Source organism: Conger conger, chromosome 13 (assembly GCF_963514075.1).
Source record: "Conger conger chromosome 13, fConCon1.1, whole genome shotgun sequence".
NCBI lineage: Eukaryota > Metazoa > Chordata > Actinopteri > Anguilliformes > Congridae > Conger > Conger conger.
The window spans coordinates 17,359,785-17,374,840 of record NC_083772.1 but is presented as its reverse complement, the minus strand read 5'-3'; the positions used below and the strand labels follow the sequence as shown (position 1 = coordinate 17,374,840).

At 43.7% G+C, this 15,056-nt stretch overlaps 1 protein-coding gene across 1 annotated transcript in view; it reads left to right on the top strand.

The window, feature by feature from the left end:
• The window catches only part of LOC133107277 (uncharacterized), an 85,120-nt gene that overhangs the window by 39,731 nt on the left and 30,333 nt on the right, over positions 1 to 15,056 (top strand). Inside the window, exons 60-88 of the mRNA XM_061216248.1 lie at positions 620 to 708; positions 1,509 to 1,710; positions 1,935 to 2,048; positions 2,465 to 2,518; positions 2,852 to 2,940; positions 3,391 to 3,592; positions 3,855 to 3,968; positions 4,211 to 4,243; positions 4,821 to 4,906; positions 5,520 to 5,724; positions 5,924 to 6,037; positions 6,241 to 6,276; positions 6,651 to 6,739; positions 7,604 to 7,808; positions 8,069 to 8,182; positions 8,362 to 8,406; positions 8,882 to 8,970; positions 9,285 to 9,486; positions 9,766 to 9,879; positions 10,018 to 10,065; positions 10,431 to 10,519; positions 10,887 to 11,088; positions 11,357 to 11,470; positions 11,680 to 11,730; positions 12,248 to 12,336; positions 13,730 to 13,928; positions 14,290 to 14,403; positions 14,569 to 14,610; positions 14,887 to 14,966. Of these exons, the coding sequence (XP_061072232.1) occupies positions 620 to 708; positions 1,509 to 1,710; positions 1,935 to 2,048; positions 2,465 to 2,518; positions 2,852 to 2,940; positions 3,391 to 3,592; positions 3,855 to 3,968; positions 4,211 to 4,243; positions 4,821 to 4,906; positions 5,520 to 5,724; positions 5,924 to 6,037; positions 6,241 to 6,276; positions 6,651 to 6,739; positions 7,604 to 7,808; positions 8,069 to 8,182; positions 8,362 to 8,406; positions 8,882 to 8,970; positions 9,285 to 9,486; positions 9,766 to 9,879; positions 10,018 to 10,065; positions 10,431 to 10,519; positions 10,887 to 11,088; positions 11,357 to 11,470; positions 11,680 to 11,730; positions 12,248 to 12,336; positions 13,730 to 13,928; positions 14,290 to 14,403; positions 14,569 to 14,610; positions 14,887 to 14,966 (3,224 nt within the window). The remainder of the gene's footprint in view (positions 1 to 619; positions 709 to 1,508; positions 1,711 to 1,934; positions 2,049 to 2,464; positions 2,519 to 2,851; positions 2,941 to 3,390; positions 3,593 to 3,854; positions 3,969 to 4,210; positions 4,244 to 4,820; positions 4,907 to 5,519; positions 5,725 to 5,923; positions 6,038 to 6,240; positions 6,277 to 6,650; positions 6,740 to 7,603; positions 7,809 to 8,068; positions 8,183 to 8,361; positions 8,407 to 8,881; positions 8,971 to 9,284; positions 9,487 to 9,765; positions 9,880 to 10,017; positions 10,066 to 10,430; positions 10,520 to 10,886; positions 11,089 to 11,356; positions 11,471 to 11,679; positions 11,731 to 12,247; positions 12,337 to 13,729; positions 13,929 to 14,289; positions 14,404 to 14,568; positions 14,611 to 14,886; positions 14,967 to 15,056) is intronic.

The following is a 15,056-nucleotide window of genomic DNA, read 5'->3' as shown; positions in this document are numbered from 1 at the left end:
AGACAGGAAATTCACAACCCCCGAGGACATTACCTTGACCTATGCACTGATAAGGCTTCCAACACACAGTGCACTCATACTAACTATGGTGGTCTACTTCAAACAACATGTACCACTGGGCAGGCTGCTGAGGATTCAATCAAATATTCTCTTTGAGTCAACAACCAAATAGATTATTTTCAGTGCCTTGTCAGTGCATAGGTCAAGATAATGTTCTCGGTGCTTTTGTGAATTTCCTGTCCTTTTCGGCCTTTGCCAATCACTATCTCTTCTTTAAAACAAAACTCTTGGGTTGAATTTCCTGGGGTTTCTTTCAGCCAACCATTATTACATTATCTCTCACTTTAAAAATAGTTTTTTGTGTTGAATAGACTAATGGACTCATTGGTTCTTGTGAACCAGCGACATGTTTGTTGGATTTTCTAATGGCCTTAAAGTGCTCAACACCTTCTGACCGACTAGTCCAGATTGAAGAGCATTAACTGCTTTACCTGATTGATTCATTCAATAATGATCGACAGCAATGCCCAACTGACCCTACAGCTCTCCAGCAGCAGCGTTATGAACCACTGCAAGAGACAAACTGCTCTGTTTTAATCCCAGTGTTTGTGTTCTGCAGAGCATCCCATGCGTGCTCCCTGTCTTGAACGGTTTGAGGCCAGGGATGTTTCTGTACTTCCTGGGAATCGTTCCAAACTCGAGCAAGAGGTGAGGAGGGTACTACTGCGACAATATTTAGTGATAGAAGAATGGGTTTGTGGAACTACTTATTGCTTTAAGTCTCCCTAAGACTCCCTAATTTCATCATTTTGATTGGTTATGGGAAGCAAAACCATTGAATTGGTTGAGACCAGTCAGTGATTGCCTGCACCCCAATCAAAACACCATCAGTCCAACAATTATGCAGTTAATAAAACTTCTCTCTCCCATCACGTGTGCAAATGTTCCTGTTGTTAAAGTATTGACTTGTTTTCATGAGAAATATATAATTACACTGCTGCTTTTAACATAGCATAACATTTTAACAAAGTCCCCTATCAGAGTCTGCTTGCAAATTTTTGTTGATCAGTGAACTTTCTTCTGTCGAGTGGGTTTTTCTGCAGTTGAGAATGAACTCAACATTGTGATGCTATTTGCTCAGAGTTATCAGAGGAAAGGCCACTCCTGTCATTATTGTGAGCATTTACATTTTGCCCTACAAATGAAGCCAAAGCATTCCAATGTGCTAGATTTTCTGAAAATTCATTACTGTGTTGTGATAAAGAATGACAACGGATTGAAGGCCTCCCTGCTGAAAAAAAAACAGCTAAAGCTAGATTTTGAAACAGCTGGTACCTGGTTGGCCAGTTCAACCAGCTCCATACTCAACATGGTTTGACCAGCTTTCAAGCTGGTCATAGCTGGATTTTTACAACAGGGCTCAGAAGGAATGTAGGAGTTGACCATCATATTTGGTGACTCAACTGAATCTTTGAACTTATTTCCTGGTTCTCTCTCACCCTCCACAGATTCTCCATCAATCTGAAATGTGCGGAGATGGACAGCAGCGATAACGTCATGCACTTTAACCCCCGGTTTGACAGCAATGTGGTGGTGTTCAACACCTTCCGAAATGGCGGCTGGGAAAATGAGGAGAGGCCTTCTTGGATGCCCTTCTCTTGTAGTGCACAGTTCGAGGTGGTCTTCATTGTCACCCTAAAGGGCTACCAGGTCAGAAGGACAGGATCTGTGTCTGTGTGCACGTGTGTGTTTGTCCTTATTTTAATACATGTGTGTCCATTCTGATTTTTATGTGTGTGCTTAAATGAAATGCCTCCTGCCGTACTGCAGGTCTCCATTTGTAATTTGCAGTTTGAATGCTTTGGAGGATATCATAACATTAGCTGAAAATCTGAATCGCAGTCATTCTTCACCTCCCTCTTTGACTCCTGCAGGTGATGGTAAATGGTCGTCAATTCCACTTCTTCAACCACCGCATGCCGTGTGAGTTTGTGACTGCCATTAAGATCTGTGGGGATGTCTGCATGCACACCATGCACATAATTGAGGTGAGGAGCAGTGTGCGTTCTGCTTTTAATATTGCATTACAGTTATTTAGCTGACGCTTTTATCCATACCTTTTTTTTACTAAGTAGGGGCCAATCACCCCTGGAACAATGTGGCGTTAAGGGTCTTGCTCAAGGGCCAAAGAGCTGTGGCTATATTGGGGCTACACACAAACCTTCTGGGTCCCAGTCCTGTAATTTAACCACTAAGCGTAGCCACTTGCCATCACCATTGCCATTGAGGCACTTTGCAAACAAATCTTCTTCTCAGTACAGATTTTTAGTTAAACATAAATATTTCATAAAATGTTTCCCAATTTGTCTTTTGCATTTGCAATTAGGTATTCGTAGATATGATTGGGTTAGTGGGAGGATGATTTTGTTTCCCCATCACACCCCTAACTGAGATTGTTTCTCAGAGAGGACCAATGGGCCACCTGGGACAACCAGGTATTGGAAAGATGGTGATTAATGTGAGTAGGCTGGCCTTTCACCACACAGACACACACACACACACACACACACAAAATCCCATAGCCATCCACATAATTCACACACACACACACACACACACACACACACACACACACACACACCTCTTCTCTCTCTTTGTCTCTATTTAACTCTTTCACACACAACAATATCCCAGTCCCTCAGTTTTACGCTGACTCTGCTACTACATTACTCAGACCCTCCATCTGTTACAATAGATGGTTACTGGTTTTTATTTTTTACTTTAAAATCATAAATGTTATTAGCCACTTTAGATCCTCAACATTATTAATTCCATTGTTTGTGTTGTGCAGAAAATCCCACATGTCGGGCACATCTTCGGTGGATTGAGGAAAGGAATGGCCTTTTACTTCCGGGGAACCATTCCCGAAAACAGCAACAGGTGAGGAGCCCTTGCTGGCCATGGAGGGTACTGCAGGGCAAGGGGCAGGGACAGTAGTTAGTGCGGGATGAATGTATGCAGCCCTGGCATGTGACCCAGCCCACAAAGACTGTAAGTGCTGAACATCTTATCTGGTCACTCATAGGAATCAGTTATAAGACTTCTTGTGGGGCAACATTGGCTCAGGCGGTAAGAGCTGTAGTCTGGCAGTCAGAGGGTTGCCTGTTCGATCCTGCCCTGGGTGTGTCGAAGTGTCCCTGAGCAAGACACCTAACCCCCAAATGCTCCTGACATGCTGGTCGGTGCCTTGCATGGCAGCCAATCGCCGTTGGTGTGTGAGTGTGCATATGAATGGGTTAATGAGAAGCAAAGTACAGTGTTTTGGATGAAGGCGCTATATAAATACAGATGTTTACCATTTACTTCCTTGAACTCTGTCGTCCCCTGTAGTTTCTGCATTGATCTGCAGAATGGGCAATTGGATGCGTGTGATAAGGCCTTCCGGTTCAACCCTCAGTTCAAATTAGGGAAGATAGCGTTCAACTCCTTCCGGAACGGCAAATTTGAACTTGAGGAGAAGGTCAATATACTGCCTTTTGCACCAGGAGACCCCTTCGAACTGCACTTCATTGTCACCTCAACGGGCTACCAGGTCAGGACAGGAACAGTTTGCATCTGTGTGTGTGTTTGTACCTTTTTGTATGTGCACATTGTGTATTTCTGCATGTTGTCTATATGTGTGTCTGCATTTACATGTGTGTGTGTGTTGTGTGCGTACAAGTAATGCCTCCTTATTGCAGAGGCGTAAAGTTTTATGGCATCATATTCAGTTGACAGATTGCAATATGCTTTGGACATTTTGAGAGTTTAAGACCTTTTTGACTTGCCCCTGCCTTTCACTCCGGCCCCTGCAGGTCAAAGTAAACGGCATTCTGTTTTACACGTTCATGCACCGCATGCCTGCGAAGTACGTGAGTAACCTGAAAATTACCGGAGACGTCAAGATGGAGACTGGAGACATCATGGAGGTGCGGTGGAGCCACACGTATTTAAATTCAGCCCGTTGCTTTTCAGCCTTGAACAGCCCCTCTCATAATGCATGTTCTACAGCATGCATGTTCATATCAGTTGTATTTGCATTTTGGCATTTAGTTATGTATTATAGATTTCTGCGTTCCTTATTAATTTGATGTATTTGTACATATGATTGAATTGGGAAGTGGAGTGTGTGTGTTCTCCCACCCACTGCTAAACTGAGTTTGTGTTTCAGGGAGTGGAGCCAGAACCAGAGCCAGTGATTCCTGTGAGTATGCTGGCCTCACACACGCACACATACACACATACGACATTGGCTCAGGCGGTAAGAGTAGTCGCCTGACAGTCGGAGGGTTGCCGGTTCGATCCCACCCTGGGTGTGTCAAAGTATGCCTGAGCAAGACACCTAACCCCAAAATGCTCCTGATGAGCTGGTTGGTGCCTTGCATGGCAGCCAATCACTGTTGGTGTGTGAGTGTGAGTATATGTATGAATGGGTGAATGAGAAGCATCATTTGTGCTGCACTTTGGATAAAGGCACTATATAAATGCCAACCATTTACAAGCACACTCACACAAACCTCAGTCCATCTGTGTTTTTCCACACTACATTACTCACACCCCGTCAACCCTCCTTCTGCATTCAGTTGCAATAGACGACGTTTGGTTTTTGCCTAAATACCATCAACCCACTTTGATCCATTTGACCAAGTGAGGTGATTTCATTGCTTGATCTACTGGGTGCTGTGAAACCCAGAGACCTTACAGCTCTCCAGCCCCATGGTTATAGAAGCACTGCAGCAGACACACTGCTCTATGCCAATCCCAGTGTTTGTGTTGTGCAGAGTTTCCCATCCATAGGACCCATCTCTGGTTTGAGGACAGGGACGTCTCTGCAACTTGATGGAACCATTCCCAAAAGTTTCAAAAGGTGTGCAGCCCCTTTTGGCCAAGTGCTGTGGATATTGCAAATCTCCCAAAACTCTGTGCAAATGTGATATTTAATCCTTAATTATTCTAACACTCTCAAATCAGTTGTGAAAAACTGGCAATTCAGAACCAGTTGATATACAACCTCTTGCTGTGATTCATTGATTTGATAAAGCAGGCACTCATCTCTGCATTCTTAAAGGCCCATATGCATATTTTTTGTGTTTTTGAGCATTTCATATCACTCTCTAGCTTTCAGTTTGTGTTTCATTCTGATTCAAGTAAAAGAATCTTGGTTGAAATATACGTACGTATCTTAGGATAAAACTGCTATTTTTCCAAGCTGTTCATTTCCCACGTGACATGACGTATGTTTTTGCTTATTTATCATATGATGTTGGCAAATATAAACCATGTAATCTGCTTCTGAGACTGAGCCAAAAACCTTTCGTCAACTTGTTTTTCTTCTAAATCAGTTCGTTACTTGTTCATTTTTTTACTGGTTACTTTGCTCCTAGATCCCTTCATAGAGAATTGTAAGAGGTCAACGTGCTTGTTTGGTAACACAGAAGGATCACTGATAAACCTTCTTTGCTCTCTGTCGCCCCCTGCAGTTTCAGCATCAATCTGCATTGTGGTCCTTGTGGGGAGGCGAAAAACATAGCCCTCCAATTCAGCGCGAAATGCGATTCCTCAGAGGTAACGTTCAACACCTTAAGCAAAGGCATATGGAGAGAGGCGGAGATTGTCAAAGAAATGCCCTTCGAAGCAGGAATGGAATTTCAGATGGTCTTCGTCATCACCTCAGAAGGCTACCAGGTCAGAAAGACAGGAAATATGTTTGTGTCCATGCATGTGTGTATTTGTGCAGTTTTAAATTTCTGCAGATATGTGTACATTTGTGTTTGTGTGTGTATTTTCTACATTCATGTCTTGCCTTGCAGAACAAAATAGCTCTTGTAGAAATGTTTAATTGCAGAATTGCAGCCTTTCATGACTCTCTGTCTTCCTACTACAGGTTAAAATAGATGGTCAAGACTTCTATTTCTACAAGCACTACATACCAGCGGTAAATGTGACTGCTCTCAAGTTCTCTGGGGATGTCAGCATTCAGACCACCAACATCGCAGAGGTGAGGATGGATTCTACAGTGTATTTATGCATTAACAGACCCTCTCATGAAGTGTGTTACACAGAGCACATTGTTATGTTTCGGTATTAGTGTTTGCATTTAGACTTCTGATTTTGATTTTGAATTTTGTAGACATGATTGGATTAGGAGGTGCATTGTTTTATGTCCTCAGACCCCCCTTGTAACTGAATTTTTTGTTCCAGGGAGGGTGTCTCATTCATGGAAAGACAGTGATGGATGTGAGTATGCTGTCTTTTGAATATACACAAACACACACACCTCAGTCCTCTCTGCGTTTTTACACACTGACTGTGCAACTACAGTACATTACCCACATCTCTTAATCTGCACTCTGTTGCCAAAGACCAACTTATTCACAATTATGTTTAGCTGCAAGGTGGCTGGTTTTCCTTCTTGCTAAAACATTGCAAACACCTTTCAACCTAATAATCCAGATGATATGTGCCATCTGATTAATGGCTTTATTTGATTGGTCAATTCAATATTGATTGACAGTGAAACCCAGCAGACCCTACAGCTCTCCGGCACCAGGGATATGAATCACTGCAGCAGACAAACTGCTCTGTATTAAGCCCAGTGATTGTGTTCGCAGGCCAACCCGTTTGTGCAGCCCATTGCCTGCGGTTTGAAGACAGGGACGTATCTGTACTTCCGTGGAAAAGTCGACGAGGATGCCAACAGGTGAGGAGTCCCCTACTGGCCATTGAGGTTTCTGCATAGGATGGGACTGTGACAGCATTTAATAGTAGAAGAATGAATGACACTTAACAGTACAACCAGTGTGTCGAACTACCACATGTTCTCAGTGACTCATTGATTGCCTGATTGTCCTTTTTTTGCTTTCATGGCTGAGATGAGTTGTCGATTGAAAGCCCACAATAGCTCCACCAATTACATAACTCAGTCCCCATAGCTAGTCCATTTTCCCTGCTTAGTGAGTGAGTCTGGTGGATTTTGAGAAGAATGTTGCTTTCCTCTCGTGAGGAAATTGGCATACAATTAAACTGGTAGTCAAAACTAAAACTAAACATAAAATTCCAAGCAATGATCACAACAGTTGATACATTTTCTGAGAATTCATGAAGGGGCGTGAGGCTTCAGACATTCTGTATTGTAAAAAATCCCCTCATGGTTTCGCCATCAGTCATCTGTGCATTCTTAAAATACACCGTCTCTCTAACTATGCTGTCAAAACATTCCAATTTTATTCCCATCTTCTGAAAATTCTTTATGGGGCACTATGTACAATATGAATATAGTGGGCTTGGTTGTTATTTATTGTCATGAATCATCAGAAACTCAACTAGAATGTTCTGCACTAACAGAGAGAATTGAAGGACTGAGTATGGAGGCAGCACTAGCTTGTTGGGAGCATTTGGGGGGTAGGTGTCTTCAACACACCCAGGGGATCTAGGCAGCGACCCTCTGACTGCCAGACAACCACTCTTACCTCCTGAGCTAATGTCACCCCCATTCTTCTGATATTATCTGGTTACTCAAAGGAATCATTTGAAAAACACCCTTGCTCTCTGCTGCCCCTTGCAGGTTCTCCATCAGCCTGGATTGTGGTGAGAAGAAAGGCTGTGAAAAAGCCATATTCTTCAAACCCCAGTTCCAGCCCTCAGAGATGGTGGTGTTCAACAGCTTCCAGAATGGCGAATGGGGAAAGGAGGAGAAGGTTGCTATTATGCCATTCAAAAAGGGCCAGAACTTTGAGATGGTCTTCATTGTCACCTCATGCAGCTACCAGGTCAGGACAGGAAGCATGTGTTTGTGTGTACTTTATTTTGCACATGTGTGTATGCTTGTACATGTGTGTATTGAATTTGCATTTCTGTGAATTTTGTGCATGTTTAGTGGCTCCTTACTACGACAATTATCATTTACTGGACTTGGTCATGATATTCATTTGATAGACTGAATGCATTAGAGCACTATAAAAATAACAGTAACAGAAATTTTGTGTAGCGACATTTCTCGACTCCTTACCCTCCTCTCTGGCTCCTGCAGTTGTTGATAAACGGTAGACGATTCTACGTGTTCAAGCACCGCGTAGCGGTGGACAGAGTGTGTGCCATAAGGATTGGTGGGGACGTCACCATGGAGCCCATCAACATTATTGGGGTGAGGAATTTCTGCAGATTCTCTCATAAAGTATCTTACAATCTGCACATTTTTATGTCAAATTGTTTTATTTGCATTTCTATATTTGTCTAATGCATTTATGCATTTCATAATTTAAAAACAATATTGGGTAAGTTATTATCATGCCCCTCACACCTCTAACTGAGGGTATTTTTCAGGCAAATGTTCAGGGATATCGAGGCCTACACAAGACGGTTGTGACTGTGAGTACACTAACCACTCACCACACATACTATGCCACACCCAAACATTCATATGCCCACACACTTTCTTTTCATCTGTCTCTCTCTCTTATAGTTCAGCTACCACATTACTCACACCCCCATTTCTCAATCTGCATTCTATTGCTAACGACCAACTGATTCAGAACCCTGTCAGCCACAAAGTCGGCTGATTTCTGTTTCTGCCTGAAAGTCATCAACCAATTTTGATCCAATAAACCAGATGAGTTGAGAATGAACTGTACAATCAAATCCTTTAATTGATTCATCAATTCAGTGCAGATTGAGAGCGATGTTCCCTACCCAGCTCTCCAGAACCAGGATTATGAACCACATTTACATTTTAGTAATTTAGCATGGTGAAATGTTCAATCAAACTGGTCACAGGATATATGCTACTGGAAGCAATACAAGTATCAAACTGCTCTGTGTTAATCCCAGTGTTTGTGTTGTGCAGAGAACCCCATACGTGGGCACTGTCTATGGAGGTTTGAGGATGGGGACATATCTGCACTTCCAGGGAACGGTCCACAAAAATCCCAATAGGTGAGAAGCCCCTGGTGGCCATTGTGGGTACCACAGGAAATCTGGCTGTGACTACTTTTTCTACAAAATCCTTTGATTGTTTGATATAATCGGTGATAAGCAGCTCACTTTCACTCCACGAATTACACCAATTTGTGAATGTGTGGCGACTTCCTGTTTGGAGGTTAGGGTTTCATAACATTTTGTTCAACTCCTGTCGTTCAGAAGCAGAGAGGATTGAAGTGCTGATGATGATTGTAAAAGTTGATCATTTTATCTTGTCACTCGATGGAACCTGTGAAAAAAACCTCCTTGCACTTTGTTTCCCCCTACAGTTTTACCATCAACCTGCAGTGTGGGGAGAGCAATGACTCTGACACAGCCTTCCTGTTCAAGCCCAAGTTCAAACGCAACGAGGTGGTGCTGTACAGCTTGCAGAGTGGAAAATTGCAAAATAAGGAGGTTGTCCAAAAAATGCCCTTCACCACGGAAAAAGACTTTGAGGTGGTCTACGTTATCACTACAGGGGGCTACCAGGTGAGAAAGGATAGGAAGTGTGTGTGCATGTGTATCTGTATTTGCATTCTTTTTTTGGATATACTGTATATGCACTGTATGGTTGTGTGTGTTTGTATCTTGGTGTTTCTTTTTGTGTATTACATGCATACATAATTTACATGACTCACTATGATGGAAAATAATCTCATTTCCTGGAAGCCTGATATTCGACGGATCGAATGCTCTGGAGGAGGAAACAGTAGGACCTTTGAATAGTAGCCTTTCCTGACGTCCTGCCTTCCTTTCTGGCTCCCACAGGTGATTGTGAATGGCTCCCATTTCTGCACGTTCAAGCATCACATACCGGTGGAGCACGTGAGCAACATCAGGGTCCAGGGCAACGTCACCATGAAGACCGTCAACAGGGTTGGGGTGAGGAGTATTTATTTATTTGCAATTGCATTCATTCTTTCTGCATTTGTATTTTAATTTCGTAGTTGATATTATAGGATTAGGGGGGTACACTGTTTTGTGCTCCCCCAGCACTTCCTAACTGAGTTTGTGTTTCAGGGAGGAGAAGGATGCATGCATCCACGTCTAGGAAAGATGGTCGTAACTGTGAGTATGCTGGCATCTTTTAATACACACCTCAGCTCTTCTGGCTTTTACCAACTGTTTGTGCTACTATATTTCCCACACTCTCCATCTCTTCATCTGCATTCTATTACAATAGACCAACAGATCTGCAGCCATGGTTGTTGTGAGCTGCAGTTTGGTGGATTTAGTTTTTGACTCTAAATATTCAATGTCCTTAGGCCCAGTTAACCCAGGGAAATGAACTAGGTGTGTGATTAACTGCTTTTCAATAAGTGCTGATTGACAGTGAAACCCAGCAGACCCTAGAGACCTATCCAGCACCTTGGTTATGAAACACTGCAACAGACAAACTGCTCTGTACTAATCCCAGTGTTTGTGTTGTGCAGAAAATCCCACATATGGGGCCCATCTATTCCGGATTGAAGACGGGAATGTTTCTTCTTTTCCATGGAACGGTTCCTGACGAAGCGGAAGCGTGAGTAGACTTTTCTCCTTGGCTCCTCGGACACTGGAGATCACATTTACACCCTCACATTGTTTAAAATACAATGTTTAGTTCAGATCAAATATCGCAAACTTACAAATAGTGCTGTAAATACAGCAAAGAGGTCCTGTTGCTCCTACATACATCTTCTAAATGTGTGTGTGTACAGACAAAGAAAAGACATTCTAAAAATCCAACCCTTCAAAGGATTAAGCACTGGAAACTCCGGTTACCAACCGAAACCTCCTGTAGTTCAGGCAAAGTTGAGGATTCAAGCTCAGAGGTGGATTGTAAGAGTTGAGTTTCTTATCTCGTGAATCTGTGATTAAATTTCCTTGCTCTCTGTCGCTCCCTACAGTTTTTGCATCAATCTGCAGTACGGGCAGATGGAAGGAAGTGACATTGCCTTCCACTTCAACGCCCGGTTCAATGCAAATTCTGTGGTGTTAAACACCTGGCGGAGTAGCAGCTGGGAAGAGGAGGTTGCGATCCCTATGATGCCCTTCACAAAGGGGAAAAGCTTTGAATTGGTCTACATGATCACCGCCGAGGGCTACCAGGTCAGACAGACAAGAAGTGTGTGTGTGCTTGTGTGTGTACCTTTTTGCATGTGTGCATTGCACATGCAATGTGTGTATGCTTGCGCATGTGTGCAGGTCAAGAAGATCTGTCTGTCTGTCTGTGTATTTGTACTTCAAGGAATTACTGAAGTTGGAATTAGATTAAATTGACATTTTCAATGTTTTGGTTAGAGAAAAAATTAAATTAAATAAAAAATAATAATTTATGAAAGAATAATGCTCCTCTCCTCCATTTTGACTCCTGCAGGTGTACTACAACGGTAGTCACTTCTACTTTTTCGCACATCGCATGCCAGTGGAGTGCGTGACTGCCGTAAACATCACTGGGGAAGTCAGCATGAAGCTTGTCAACATGACCGAGGTGAGCCGTACATTTAAATTCTGGCACTTACTTTCAGGTGGCAGGTTCTCTTTTACAATGCCTCATTTTGACATTTAAATAACGGTATTTGCCTTTGGGCATTTCTATTTGTATTTACGATTTTGTATTTGCATTTGGGCATTGTTAAACATGGTTTTATTAGGAGATTGTGTTCTTTCCACCCACATCTAACCAAGCTTGTGTTTCAGAGAGGAAAAGGAGCACCTGCACTGCCAGCTCCAGGACCGGTGGTGGTTAGTGTGAGTACAATGTTTGTTGTCTACACATACACACACACACACTACACATACAAGGTTTGCTGGCTTTTGTACGAAAGGCATGCTATGCAGGAGTTTTAGCCTTACTGCAGTGTTTACAATCAAAGTCAGTCTCCTCCTCCATCCTCAACCCCACCCACTCACCTCTGTTTATATATTTCAAATCTTTATATCTTTATATCTCTGTTTTCGGATAGCTGTCACTACCAAGAAAAGCAATTCCACAATCCCACTGGCTTGTGGTTTCGCTTTGCTGTACATAAGCTTCTTCACCCTGTAGCCAGTAGCAACAACCTCCCCTCTGTACATGGAAAAGAGTTCCCAGAAACTTCCTCAACACATTTTACAATAAATAAAAAAAACAGGCTGCTTTAAGCATTTTGTAAATTAAGTGCCGATTGACAGTGAAACCCAGCAGATCCTACAGGTCTCCAGCACCAGGGTTATGAAGCACTGCAACAAACTGCTCTCTATTAATCCCAGTGTTTGTGTTCTGCAGACCACCCCACATTCGGAGCCAATCAATGGCGGGTTGAGACATGGGATGTATCTGTACTTCAAAGGAACCATTCCCTCCGTGGCCAAAAGGTGAGGAGCGCCCTGCTGACCATGGAGTGAACTGCAGAGAATGGATGGGCACGAGACTGGGAGGGGTGTACCGCACCACACCGCTGCATGAGAGGACATTGATTGCAGGGTGTGGCGCCCCGTGGGGAGAGAGAGGCAGAGAGAGCAAGAGTAGTTCATCAAACTTGTATTTTAATGAGGTTCTGGTGTGCCTTCAGGGCACTTTTACAACGTCCCAAAAATAAAACTTTCTTTCTCAGAAAAACGGGGAAAAAAAACACCGGCCAAAAAATTAGGTCTCCCGGTCCGTCGGTGGTTCTGGGTGGTCCGTACCGGCCGCGCCTTTCGGTAGGGCCTCCGAAGACCCGCTTCCACTGTGGTGTCGTCACTTGCTTCCAAATGGCTGTTTCCCACTCACTGGGCTTCGCCTCCGTCTCCCTCCGTACTCAGCCCCACTCTGTGGTTGCGCCTCGTCTTTTGTAAGGCTCCTCTCTCTCTCGGAGTCGGTACGGCTGCGCCTGTCCAATGAGAAGGGTTAATCGTTTCTTCCTCACATTCCCCACGCGTCTTTCCCCGTGTCGCTGGCCATGGTTCTGACTCTCCTCGCTGGCTCTCTCTCCGGTGCGGCTCTGTTAGATACGACCTGGGGAAATACACGTGGTTAATAATTTTTCCTAGCACTTGGCGCCGGCGCACGGGCTGTTCCACTCCAGTGGTGTACCGATTTCCGATCGGGCCACCACAAGGGGAACAGATAAAAGATGATCGGCATACACTCCCATTGGTCGATGAGAATCTAAATGAATTTTCCTGGAAGTGGATGGAAGAAAGCTTTGGTGTGAAAATACACAAGTATTTAAATTATATTAATTCTATGGAATATATTAAATTCCTATTACACTCCCTGTCGGAGCCAATGGGAGGGCAAGGCTTTTGGGGCTCATTGGAGGAACCCTGGCAATACAACAGACACATTCACGTTACTTTGTTCCTGTGGCAGGAATCCAGTACCCAACACTTATGTTCCGTGTCATTTTTAAATGGACGTTATAGACTCCAAATAGCTATGAAAGGCATAGGTTGATAAGCAGGCCCTTGTTGTGATGCTGTTTGCTTGAGTATTTCAGAACATGAATCCACCTATTCTCTACGATTTTCTAGGCTGTTGCAGGATGAAACCACATACAAATAATCAGATACCCGTCTGTGTTTTCTTAACACTTCAAGTTCTGTCTCCCTACCGATTAAGCTAAAGCATTCCAATTATTTGTGGGGCATATTTATGAACAATGAATGTAGTTCAGTAGCACAGAGGACCGAAGGGCTGAGGAGGATTTTAAGAGCCGCGTATTTTGTCTGGTTACTGTCAGGAGTCTTATGATGAAGCTTCCTTGCTCACTATCGCCCCCTACAGTTTTGCCATCAACCTGCAGAACAGCGGGATGGAAGGCAGTGACGTCGCCCTCCATGTCAACCCCCGGTTCGAGGAGTCTGTGGTGTTTAACACCTGCCGGAGTGGCAGCTGGGAAGAGGAGGAGAGGCCCGCTGAGATGCCCTTCTGTAAGGGAGAGGACTTTGAGCTACTCATCATCGTCACCACAGAGGGCTACCAGGTCAGAAGGACAGAAACTGTGTATTAGTCTACACTGTGTTTGAGTGTGTATCCATATATGTATGTATGTATGTATGTATGTGTGTGTGTGTGTGTGTGTGTGTGTGTGTGGGTACACTGCATATGAGTGTGTATTTGTGCATATGCGTGTGTGCGTGTACACTGTGTATGAGTGTGTATCTGTTCGTGTACGTGTGTGTGGGACCACTGTGTATGAGTGTGTATCTGTTTGTGTATGTGTGTGTGAGTCCACTGTGTGTGAGTGTGTATTTGTGCGAACAGGGCCATGATATTCCATTAGCAGATGAACTGCTTTGAAGGAAACGTAACATTGACAGAAATATTCACTCCGGCTCCTTCAGGTGATTGCAAATGGTCGTCAGTTCCACTTCTTCAAGCACCGTATGCAGGTGGAGCAAGTGAGCGCCGTGAACATTGTTGGAGATGTCAGCCTGAAGCCCGTCCACATAGTCCAGGTGAGGAGGATCAGCGGCGTGCTTTCGTTACTTAAAAGTAGGCTTTGAGAACATGTTACAATGTGTATTACAGAGTACACAGTTTAGCATTTGTAGACATGACTGGATTAGGTGTTGATTGTTTTGTGCTTCCCCCACCCTCCCTTAACTGAGTTTGTGTTTCAGAGCGGACCGGAACAACCAGGTCTTGGAAAGATTGCGATTTCTGTGAGTATACTGGCCGGGCTCTCTCTCTCTCTCTCTCTCTCTCTCTCTCTCTCTCTCTGTCCATCTATCTTTCTCTGTCTCTCTCTCTTTAAAACCTAAAATCATGAACGTATGTTCATCCAATTAAACCAGATGAGGTCAAGTAAATGTGTGAACTACTGTAATTGATTGATCTATTGAATGCTGATTGACAGTGAAACCCAGCAGACCCTACAGCTCTCCAGCACTGCAGCAGATAAACTGCTCTGTACTAATCCCAATGTTTGTGTTGCGCAGGAAATCCCACACGTGTCACCCATCTATGGCGGGTTGAGACCACTGATGTATCTGTACTTCAAGGGAACTTGTCGTGAAAGGTACTGCAGGGAATGGGGTCACAACATACTTTCATTGGTTGAAGCAAGTCAGTGATTGACAGCTCTCTAGAGCTCCACTGATTATTCAGT